At 39.8% G+C, this 12,279-nt stretch overlaps 1 protein-coding gene across 7 annotated transcripts in view; it reads left to right on the top strand.

Annotated features, from left to right (window-relative positions):
- The window catches only part of LOC139978341 (pregnancy zone protein-like), a 72,284-nt gene that overhangs the window by 47,391 nt on the left and 12,614 nt on the right, over positions 1–12,279 (top strand). For all 7 annotated transcript variants that reach the window (XM_071988454.1, XM_071988455.1, XM_071988456.1 and 4 more), the window contains 3 exons: positions 6,581–6,999; positions 7,819–7,893; positions 10,307–10,469. In XM_071988454.1, the coding sequence (XP_071844555.1) occupies positions 6,581–6,999; positions 7,819–7,893; positions 10,307–10,469 (657 nt within the window). The remainder of the gene's footprint in view (positions 1–6,580; positions 7,000–7,818; positions 7,894–10,306; positions 10,470–12,279) is intronic.

Below are 12,279 nucleotides of genomic sequence, written 5' to 3'. Positions count from 1 at the left end.
CAAAGTATGGAATCACTCCCCCCCCCCTTTTTAAATCAGATTTAATATTTCTCTTTGTTCTTTTAACATATTTTTTAATGATCCCCTTGTTGTGTTTCTCTGTTTGCATTTATTTCTGAACTTTCATGTTGCTCTTGTTAGTTTAGATTTTGCAGTATCTCTAGTTTGCTCTTATTGTTGATAGTTTTTGTTTATCATTTTTATTGTCTTATCTATTTAATTTCATTGTCATTTTCTTTCATGAAGTTATGAAGTTTCTTTTGTTTTTAAAGCACTTAGAGCTTACTTTTAGAATAAGTGCCATATAAATATCATCTAATAATAGTAATAAAGGACACATTTAGCAAATACCCTGGAGTCATTTATTGCTTAGCTTGCAGTTAAATCCATGCTCGTACTGTACTGGTAAAGTTAAAGCCATGCTTGTAATGTAGAACTGCACTGGTCCAGTTAAATCCATGCTTGCAATGTAGAACTGCATTGCTCCAGTTAAATCCATGCTTGTAATGTAGAACTGCACAGGTCCAGTTAAATCCATGCTTGTAATGTAGAACTGCACTGTCCAGTTAAAGCCATGCTTGTAATGTAGATCTGCACTGGTCCAGTTAAATCTATGCTTGTAATGTAGAACTGCACTGTCCAGTTAAATTCATGCTTGTAATGTAGAACTGCACTGGTCCAGTTAAATCCATGCTTGTATGTAGAACTGCACTGTCCAGTTAAAGCCATGCTTGTATGTAGAACTGCACTGTCCAGTTAAAGCCATGCTTGTAATGTAGAACTGCACTGGTCCAGTTAAAGCCATGCTTGTATGTAGAACTGCACTGTCCAGTTAAATCCATGCTTGTAATGTAGAACTGCACTGGTCCAGTTAAAGCTATGCTTGTAATGTAGAACTGCACTGGTCCAGTTAAAGCTATGCTTGTAATGTAGAACTGTACAGGTCCAGTTAAATCCATGCTTGTATGTAGAACTGCACTGTCCAGTTAAAGCCATGCTTGTATGTAGAACTGCACTGTCCAGTTAAAGCCATGCTTGTAATGTAGAACTGCACTGGTCCAGTTAAAGCCATGCTTGTATGTAGAACTGCACTGTCCAGTTAAATCCATGCTTGTAATGTAGAACTGCACTGGTCCAGTTAAAGCTATGCTTGTAATGTAGAACTGTACAGGTCCAGTTAAATCCATGCTTGTATGTAGAACTGCACTGGTCCAGTTAAAGCTATGCTTGTAATGTAGAACTGTACAGGTCCAGTTAAATCCATGCTTGTATGTAGAACTGCACTGGTCCAGTTAAAGCTATGCTTGTAATGTAGAACTGTACAGGTCCAGTTAAATCCATGCTTGTATGTAGAACTGCACTGCTCCAGTTAAATCCATGCTTGTAATGTAGAACTGTACTGTCCAGTTAAATCCATGCTTGTAATGTAGAACTGCACTGGTCCAGTTAAAGCTATGCTTGTAATGTAGAACTGTACAGGTCCAGTTAAATCTATGCTTGTAATGTAGAACTGCACTGGTCCAGTTAAATCCATGCTTGAAATGTAGATCTGCACTGGTCCAGTTAAAGCCATGCTTGTATGTAGAACTGCACTGTCCAGTTAAAGCCATGCTTGTAATGTAGAACTGTACAGGTCCAGTTAAATCCATGCTTGTATGTAGAACTGCACTGCTCCAGTTAAATCCATGCTTGTAATGTAGAACTGTACTGTCCAGTTAAATCCATGCTTGTAATGTAGAACTGCACTGGTCCAGTTAAAGCTATGCTTGTAATGTAGAACTGTACAGGTCCAGTTAAATCTATGCTTGTAATGTAGAACTGCACTGGTCCAGTTAAATCCATGCTTGAAATGTAGATCTGCACTGGTCCAGTTAAAGCCATGCTTGTAATGTAGAACTGTACTGTCCAGTTAAATTCATGCTTGTAATGTAGAACTGCACTGGTCCAGTTAAAGCTATGCTTGTAATGTAGAACTGTACTGTCCAGTTAAATCCATGCTTGTAATGTAGAACTGCACTGGTCCAGTTAAAGCTATGCTTGTAATGTAGAACTGTACAGGTCCAGTTAAATCTATGCTTGTAATGTAGAACTGCACTGGTCCAGTTAAATCCATGCTTGAAATGTAGATCTGCACTGGTCCAGTTAAAGCCATGCTTGTATGTAGAACTGCACTGCTCCAGTTAAATCCATGCTTGTAATGTAGAACTGTACTGGTCCAGTTAAATCCATGCTTGTAATGTAGAACTGCACTGGTCCAGTTAAAGCTATGCTTGTAATGTAGAACTGTACAGGTCCAGTTAAATCCATGCTTGTATGTAGAACTGCACTGTCCAGTTAAATCCATGCTTGTAATGTAGAACTGCACTGGTCCAGTTAAAGCCATGCTTGTAATGTAGAACTGCACTGTCCAGTTAAAGCCATGCTTGTAATGTAGAACTGTACAGAAGCTGAATGACACGCTATGTACAGTAACAGAAAGGACAAATACATGCACGCACAGAATACAGACAGGTTAATGAGCATGGTGTACACACAGAGATAGATCTAAGGGGATTAGTAAACAAGGGATGGAGAGAAGAAAGAAAGAATCCATGGGTAGAGGAGAGGTAGGAGATAAAAATAAAAAATTTACAGAGAGTATTGACAGATAAGCAAATTTCCAAATGTATCAGGGTTATTTATGTTCAGTAGCCCAACCAGTCGGGAGAGGGATGGGGCATGATCCCTCATAAATCTTGTTAGGAAACCCCCTGCCTCCCCTATCAAACATGAAAGGGATGGGGCATGATCCCTCATAAATCTTGTTAGGAAACCCCCTGCCTCCCCTGTCAAACATGAAAGGGATGGGGCATGATCCCTCATTAATCTTGTTAGGAAACCCCCTGCCTGCCCTGTCAAACATGAAAGGGATGGGGCATGATCCCTCATTAATCTTGTTAGGAAACCCCCTGCCTCCCCTGTCAAACATGAAAGGGATGGGGCATGATCCCTCATTAATCTTGTTAGGAAACCCCCTGCCTGCCCTGTCAAACATGAAAGGGATGGGGCATGATCCCTCATTAATCTTGTTAGGAAACCCCCTGCCTCCCCTGTCAAACATGAAAGGGATGGGGCATGATCCCTCATTAATCTTGTTAGGAAACCCCCTGCCTGCCCTGTCAAACATGAAAGGGATGGGGCATGATCCCTCATAAATCTTGTTAGGAAACCCCCTGCCTGCCCTGTCAAACATGAAAGGGATGGGGCATGATCCCTCATTAATCTTGTTAGGAAACCCCCTGCCTGCCCTGTCAAACATGAAAGGGATGGGGCATGATCCCTCATTAATCTTGTTAGGAAACCCCCTGCCTCCCCTGTCAAACATGAAAGGGATGGGGCATGATCCCTCATTAATCTTGTTAGGAAACCCCCTGCCTCCCCTGTCAAACATGAAAGGGATGGGGCATGATCCCTCATTAATCTTGTTAGGAAACCCCCTGCCTCCCCTGTCAAACATGAAAGGGATGGGGCATGATCCCTCATTAATCTTGTTAGGAAACCCCCTGCCTCCCCTGTCAAACATGAAAGGGATGGGGCATGATCCCTCATAAATCTTGTTAGGAAACCCCCTGCCTGCCCTGTCAAACATGAAAGGGATGGGGCATGATCCCTCATTAATCTTGTTAGGAAACCCCCTGCCTGCCCTGTCAAACATGAAAGGGATGGGGCATGATCCCTCATTAATCTTGTTAGGAAACCCCCTGCCTCCCCTGTCAAACATGAAAGGGATGGGGCATGATCCCTCATTAATCTTGTTAGGAAACCCCCTGCCTCCCCTGTCAAACATGAAAGGGATGGGGCATGATCCCTCATAAATCTTGTTAGGAAACCCCCTGCCTCCCCTGTCAAACATGAAAGGGATGGGGCATGATCCCTCATAAATCTTGTTAGGAAACCCCCTGCCTGCCCTGTCAAACATGAAAGGGATGGGGCATGATCCCTCATTAATCTTGTTAGGAAACCCCCTGCCTGCCCTGTCAAACATGAAAGGGATGGGGCATGATCCCTCATTAATCTTGTTAGGAAACCCCCTGCCTCCCCTGTCAAACATGAAAGGGATGGGGCATGATCCCTCATAAATCTTGTTAGGAAACCCCCTGCCTGCCCTGTCAAACATGAAAGGGATGGGGCATGATCCCTCATTAATCTTGTTAGGAAACCCCCTGCCTGCCCTGTCAAACATGAAAGGGATGGGGCATGATCCCTCATTAATCTTGTTAGGAAACCCCCTGCCTCCCCTGTCAAACATGAAAGGGATGGGGCATGATCCCTCATTAATCTTGTTAGGAAACCCCCTGCCTCCCCTATCAAACATGAAAGGGATGGGGCATGATCCCTCATAAATCTTGTTAGGAAACCCCCTGCCTGCCCTGTCAAACATGAAAGGGATGGGGCATGATCCCTCATTAATCTTGTTAGGAAACCCCCTGCCTGCCCTGTCAAACATGAAAGGGATGGGGCATGATCCCTCATAAATCTTGTTAGGAAACCCCCTGCCTGCCCTGTCAAACATGAAAGGGATGGGGCATGATCCCTCATTAATCTTGTTAGGAAACCCCCTGCCTGCCCTGTCAAACATGAAAGGGATGGGGCATGATCCCTCATTAATCTTGTTAGGAAACCCCCTGCCTGCCCTGTCAAACATGAAAGGGATGGGGCATGATCCCTCATTAATCTTGTTAGGAAACCCCCTGCCTCCCCTGTCAAACATGAAAGGGATGGGGCATGATCCCTCATTAATCTTGTTAGGAAACCCCCTGCCTGCCCTGTCAAACATGAAAGGGATGGGGCATGATCCCTCATAAATCTTGTTAGGAAACCCCCTGCCTGCCCTGTCAAACATGAAAGGGATGGGGCATGATCCCTCATTAATCTTGTTAGGAAACCCCCTGCCTCCCCTGTCAAACATGAAAGGGATGGGGCATGATCCCTCATAAATCTTGTTAGGAAACCCCCTGCCTGCCCTGTCAAACATGAAAGGGATGGGGCATGATCCCTCATTAATCTTGTTAGGAAACCCCCTGCCTGCCCTGTCAAACATGAAAGGGATGGGGCATGATCCCTCATAAATCTTGTTAGGAAACCCCCTGCCTGCCCTGTCAAACATGAAAGGGATGGGGCATGATCCCTCATTAATCTTGTTAGGAAACCCCCTGCCTCCCCTGTCAAACATGAAAGGGATGGGCATGATCTCTCATAAATCTTGTCAGGATACCCCCTGCCTGCCCTGTCAAACATGAATGGAATGGGGCATGATCCCTCATTAATCTTGTCAGGATACCCCCTGCTTGCCCTGTCAAACATTTGATGTGGAAATATCATTGTTGTAAAATGTTTCAAGCCCCTTTACCAATGTTGTCTAACATTGTGATGCACTGCATGGACCCACTAGATCAGTCAGCTGGATTGGTTGATGTAGCTAAGAGAGTGCCAGGCAATAAACAAGGAATCTATGTGGTAGCGATGGCATGTGTGTAATTGCCCTTGGTTTGAAAACACTATAACTCAGAAGGGCATGATGCATTAACTTCATGCTTGGTATGTGGGTGTATCTTAGTGAGAACACTGATAAGATCTTTATTCTGTAATTGAAACTTTGATGGACTGTTTGGGTTTCTACTCTCTACAAAGTTTTTGCAGAGGTGGTCAGCTGAGGTTACCAGAGGTCAAGGTATGAAACCACATAAAGAGGTCCACTCGAGTACAATAACCCAGCTGATCATGCAAATTCAGCTGTGGTCAGTACTTGAAATCTGCAGTGTTACAGTAATATCCTAATATGAAATGTGGCAAGGAATCACTAATTAGCCATTTGGCTTCTTGGTTGTTTCATGTACATTGAATAGACTACAATGATTAGATCATAATACACATGAAATAACAATGCTAACAACATTACTAAGCAGCCTTTTTGTTCTTATGTCAAACAAAATCTGATAAAAATGAATAGGCCTACACAAGCATGAGAAAGCTTAATAGCAACACCCTTTCAAATCCCTAATTACCTGAGCTGTGTTAAAAGGAACATTGTGACTTGTAAATATTCCACGATAATGCACCAGCAGAAGGAGATTACAGAGTAAACTTCAAATACTGGAGACAAAAAGCATTTATGGACATGGATATTTTTGTGAAATACAATGATTCTGTCGTAAATTAGTCTGCTGATACTGACTCTGAATCCTTCACAACCAGGTCTGAGTCCTGGAAATAATGTACATGATTTGTACAACATTAGTCCATACATGGTGCAGGGATTTCTGTTAAGACATTCTACTCTGATATGATTGGTCAGTGAAACATAATAGATTGAAAGGGTGATTGTTTGATAATTCCTGCAAAAGGGATGTCCTTATTGTTTAACAATGACAGTGCATATCACTTGATTTAATTATTTCAATGTAATTTGTTTATTTTACATTGCTTGGACATTCAAAAAGCAACTTAAACAATTTGCAGGCTGTACAGAGATCTTGTAGGACTTTTGGCTCCATCAGGATTCTGCCAGGCTTGTTTTAAATCTTCTTTCTTTTCCTTCTAGGTGACCTACTGGGCCCAACCCTTTCAAACTTAGAAAATTTGATAAGAATTCCTAGTGGATGCGGTGAGCAAAACATGCTTGGACTGGTACCCAACATATACGTCCTACTTTACTTCATCAACTCTGACCAAAACAATGTTGCTATAGAGACCAAAGCCAGAGAAAATATTTTGATTGGCTACCAGAAAGAGTTGAAGTTTCGTCATGCTGATGGTTCATACTCAGCATTTGGAAGCTATGATGGTGAAGGAAGTGCATGGCTTACAGCCTTTGTGGTTCGCTCCTTTGCTCAAGCACAAAATTTTGTAACAATTGATGAAAAAGATTTGCTTGTGAGTGTAAGATGGTTGAGCTCACTGCAAGACTCCACCACAGGATGTTTCAGAAATAGGGGGCGAGTCATTCACAAAGCCATGCAGGTAAGTATCAAGCAACACCACATTTATTGTTGTAGATCACAGGCATTTAGCGGTACTGACTCTACCCTTCCTCTGTCATCATACTGCAGTTTCCAGGCACAATGTCCATAAATTTTTGGGAGATCGAGCTTATTTGAGATTTTGCATATATTCTAGATAACTCTTTGTTTTCACTCTTCAGAAGCTGCTAGAATTAGTTACAAGTTTGTATATATGCTTGCTTAGCATTACACCACCAAAGGTTGAAGATCAGATATTAGGGAAACTGCTCAAATACTGTACCATAACTTAATATATGCACTGCTTTCTAGTTAATTAAATAACTTATGCAAATGATGATTTGAATATTCATTAATGAGTTCATTTATGTAGTGACTAGAAGAAATTTTAACTCTAGTTGTAGAGAAAAGTTATTTTTGTCGTTAAGACCATGTGATGTCATTTTATCTACCCTTTGCTAGAGATAATCACACATTTCAACAAATTTGAAACTGTATATTGGCTATTGGAACTTTTGGAGATCTTTTAGCTGTCATTCTCTTGAAAGATTAAAGATAATGTTTCAATCAGTTTTACATTTTGACTTTACCATATTTCAAAAATACAACATTTGAGCTTGTTACATCAGTAAAATTATATTATTAAAATATCATATCGTTAAAATTAAGCTGCCAAGTTGGTTGATTTCTTGCAAAAGGCTCATCGGTCAGAATTTTTATCCAGTCAAACAATAGGCCTACATTAATTAGACATTGTCTGTTGTGTATAATTGTTGAATATCTGTTGCACCAAATGGACATCCTCTTCATTCTGTTGCAGGGTGGTGTCAATGATGAAATTACTTTAACTGCTTACATTTTACTTGCAATTTGTGAAACAGGAATTGACTTACAGGTAAGCTTCATGCTGAGATGTCTATTTGCACTATGCTGAAGTAGTGCTTACTGATTAGATATATTTAAGTATATATGTAACATATCATGCAACACTAACATGCTGTATGTACATATTCATGTAGTAATTATCCTCACCCATGTACTGTAGGTACAAAGTAGCTATCACCTTAGCATTGTATATATATAGTACTCACCCATGAACTTCACATACAGTAGTAATTAGCACCCATGACATTTATGTACATAGTACATAGTGACAATTACCAATGCACAGCCTGTAGGGCCCACATAGTCTCTCTCCAATGCACAGTATGTGCGTATTAAGTATAACCATGCACTATATCTACATAGTAATTATATCAATCCAAGTAAATTAAATTGAACATTGAAAGTGTTATTTAGTCGCTGAGTTTACCAGGCACCTCAACTAATTTGTTAAACTTGCAGAATTGAGAACAAGCTATAAATGGTTGGACCAACATGTCACTAGCAAAATTTGCAATGATATGATTTAAACTACAAGTTAGGCTTCAGGTCTAATGCAATTGTTCCACACCCATAGCGTATTTTCCTGCCCTATGCTAGAGGGGGAAACCTCCAACCCGACCATATATGCCTAAGTAGTTGTGTCAAACATATTAGATACACCGCCTAAATGATGTTGGGCTCCGTCTGGTCTAGCTAACTTCATCTGCCATTTTTCATCACAATTACACAGTCAGCTTGGCCTGTGTGTACATTCAACTACTTAAGCATCAAGATTCTTAGAGGCCAATTAGTTGCACAATTAATACCAGCATTCCTAGGGGCCGCTATGGCTTCTGGCATGTTGGCATCAGGCAAAAAATGTTGTGGGTGGGCTTACCTTGCCTCTTGAAAACTTGTATAAGAGAGCAAATTTGCAGTAATATTGGCTAAATGCAACATGTCTAAGGTAGATTACTGCAAATTTGACATAAGTGCTCAGATATCAAAGAAACAAACTAGTTTTGTTGGTTGCGTATACATGCTCAAAAGAAATTCAGGCATGGTGTATTAGTCAGTATAAATTTAATTGTAAAACCCCTTTGATCTATAAGTGCACTCATTCAACTTAAAGCCCCTTCCTGATAAGACAATTGTTCTTTTTTCCAGACAATGATCTGCATCCTATAGCCTCACCCTGCTTATGTGAATATCTGTGCTTCCCTTCTCTTCACTATGGGTTGAGAAAAACTATAATATAAAACTAGGCAATGCTTAGATTTAAAGATCCTGTCCCATGATGTGGTTATGTGAACTTTGAGGGTATGATGCAGACTAGGCACAAACTGCTCATGCACAGGCACACATCCATGAACTTCAAGTACCGATGACAGGGGATACAAAAAACAACAACTTAAACAAACTATGGTTTCCTTGAAAGTTATTATTGAAAGAACTAAAACACAGCAACCATACACAGTGATAGTTAAAACAAAACATGTGTGTGAAAATCATGATAAAGATTGATTCTTCTTCACCTGGATATGACCCTGAAAGATACCAGCCAGGATAAATATGATTTTCTTGTTTGTGACATACCCCCTATTCATTTAATTAATAGATGTTAAGAACAGTTAGTTGAGTGGACTGATTCCATGTGATATTCCTATGACCCTTACAGTTAGGAGGAGTTTGCAACACATATTTGCTGAATTTTAGGCCCTATGATCTTAGGCCCTATGACATCACCACTCATGGAGGCTTAACAGCCCTTACCAAGGAATACAAAGTTTGTGAATCCCCTTTTTGCACAAATTTAATTACATTTGACTATATTTTACATTAATAAACTGAATACGAACATGGAATTTCATTTTCTTCATTGGTTTGAGTGCTTTTAGCTGATTTGGCACAACCAAAATTATTGCACACAACAAATTTGGTTTAAACCTTTTGAGCTCTGATATTATGACAACAACAGCCAGAACCCTGGTGCAGTACCACAAGTTTTGAAGTCCATCTGCCTTATTGTCTGTGATGTCATCAGGCAGATGACTTGCAAAGGTTCACTTCATAGGCTATTGTCATCTTCCTGTTGATTTATTCTTGAAACTTGATACATTTACATTGTTTGTATTAATTGCTGTCAATTTTCTCTGTAGTTAGAATTTCATCAAAATGCATCTTTTTTTGTGTAAATATTAGTTCCTCTGTGGTGCTAAGTGGTTGAAATATCACCAAGAAAAATGTTACTGTCACCTCATTTGCCATGACATCATCATTCATCCTGCTGTTGCCAGAGGCATTTAGTAAATATCACCAAATTTGAAAACTTCCTATAATCACAATACAAAATGCTATTTGGATATGGTTTCTAACTGCAGATGCTAAGCAATCAGTCACCAGAATATCTCTTTATTATGATCTTATCTTTCTGTTGTCAACAGGATGAGACCATTGTGAATGGCATCCAGTGTTTGGAAGTAAGGGTGGATAATATCACTGACAACTATGCCATTGCATTGGTGACTTTTGCATTGGTGAAGATGAGGAGCTACAGAGCTATAGATATATTTGAAAAGCTAGAAGATGCAGCTATTAGGGATCAGGGTAGGTGTATTAATGATTTATGGATATTGAGTAGGTCTGTGAATATAGAAGCAGCAGCTATTGCTGATCAGGGTAGGTGTATTAATGATTGATGGATATTATCTTAGGTCTGTGAATATAGAAGCAGCAGCTATTGCTGATCAGGGTAGGTGTATTAATGATTTATGGATATTGAGTAGGTCTGTGAATATAGAAGCAGCAGCAATTGCTGATCAGGGTAGGTGTATTAATGATTGATGGATATTATCTTAGGTCTGTGAATATAGAAGCAGCAGCTATTGCTGATCAGGGTAGGTGTATTAATGATTGATGGATATTATCTTAGGTCTGTGAATATAGAAGCAGCAGCTATTGCTGATCAGGGTAGGTGTATTAATGATTTATGGATATTGAGTAGGTCTGTGAATATAGAAGCAGCAGCAATTGCTGATCAGGGTAGGTGTATTAATGATTGATAGATATTATCTTAGGTCTGTGAATATAGAAGCAGCAGCTATTGCTGATCAGGGTAGGTGTATTAATGATTGATTGATATTATCTTAGGTCTGTGAATATAGAAGCAGCAGCTATTGCTGATCAGGGTAGGTGTATTAATGATTGATGGATATTGTGTAGGTCTGTGAATATAGAAGCAGCTGCTATTGCTGATCAGGGTAGGTGTATTAATGATTGATGGATATTATCTTAGGTCTGTGAATATAGAAGCAGCAGCTATTGCTGATCAGGGTAGGTGTATTAATGATTGATAGATATTATCTTAGGTCTGTGAATATAGAAGCAGCAGCTATTGCTGATCAGGGTAGGTGTATTAATGATTGATGGATATTATCTTAGGTCTGTGAATATAGAAGCAGCAGCTATTGCTGATCAGGGTAGGTGTATTAATGATTGATGGATATTATCTTAGGTCTGTAAATATAGAAGCAGCAGCTATTGCTGATCAGGGTAGGTGTATTAATGATTTATGGATATCATCTTAGGTCTGTAAATATAGAAGCAGCAGCTATTGCTGATCAGGGTAGGTGTATTAATGATTTATGGATATCATCTTAGGTCTGTAAATATAGAAGCAGCAGCTATTGCTGATCAGGGTAGGTGTATTAATGATTTATGGATATTGAGTAGGTCTGTGAATATAGAAGCAGCAGCTATTGCTGATCAGGGTAGGTGTATTAATGATTGATGGATATTATCTTAGGTCTGTGAATATAGAAGCAACAGCTATTGCTGATCAGGGTAGGTGTATTAATGATTGATAGATATTATCTTAGGTCTGTGAATATAGAAGCAGCAGCTATTGCTGATCAGGGTAGGTGTATTAATGATTGATAGATATTATCTTAGGTCTGTGATATAGAAGCAGCAGCTATTGCTGATCAGGGTAGGTGTATTAATGATTGATGGATATTATCTTAGGTCTGTGAATATAGAAGCAGCAGCTATTGCTGATCAGGGTAGGTGTATTAATGATTGATGGATATTATCTTAGGTCTGTGAATATAGAAGCAGCAGCTATTGCTGATCAGGGTAGGTGTATTAATGATTGATGGATATTATCTTAGGTCTGTAAATATAGAAGCCGCAGCTATTGCTGATCAGGGTAGGTGTATTAATGATTGATAGATATTATCTTAGGTCTGTGAATATAGAAGCAGCAGCTATTGCTGATCAGGGTAGGTGTATTAATGATTGATGGATATTATCTTAGGTCTGTGAATATAGAAGTAGCAGCTATTGCTGATCAGGGTAGGTGAATTAATGATTGATGGATATTATCTTAGGTCTGTGAATATAGAAGCAGCAGCTATTG

The sequence above is a fragment of the Apostichopus japonicus genome, chromosome 13 (assembly GCF_037975245.1).
Source record: "Apostichopus japonicus isolate 1M-3 chromosome 13, ASM3797524v1, whole genome shotgun sequence".
In the NCBI taxonomy this organism is placed as follows: domain Eukaryota; kingdom Metazoa; phylum Echinodermata; class Holothuroidea; order Aspidochirotida; family Stichopodidae; genus Apostichopus; species Apostichopus japonicus.
Note: the sequence above shows the minus strand (reverse complement) of the source record. Positions and strands in the feature narration are given on the sequence as shown.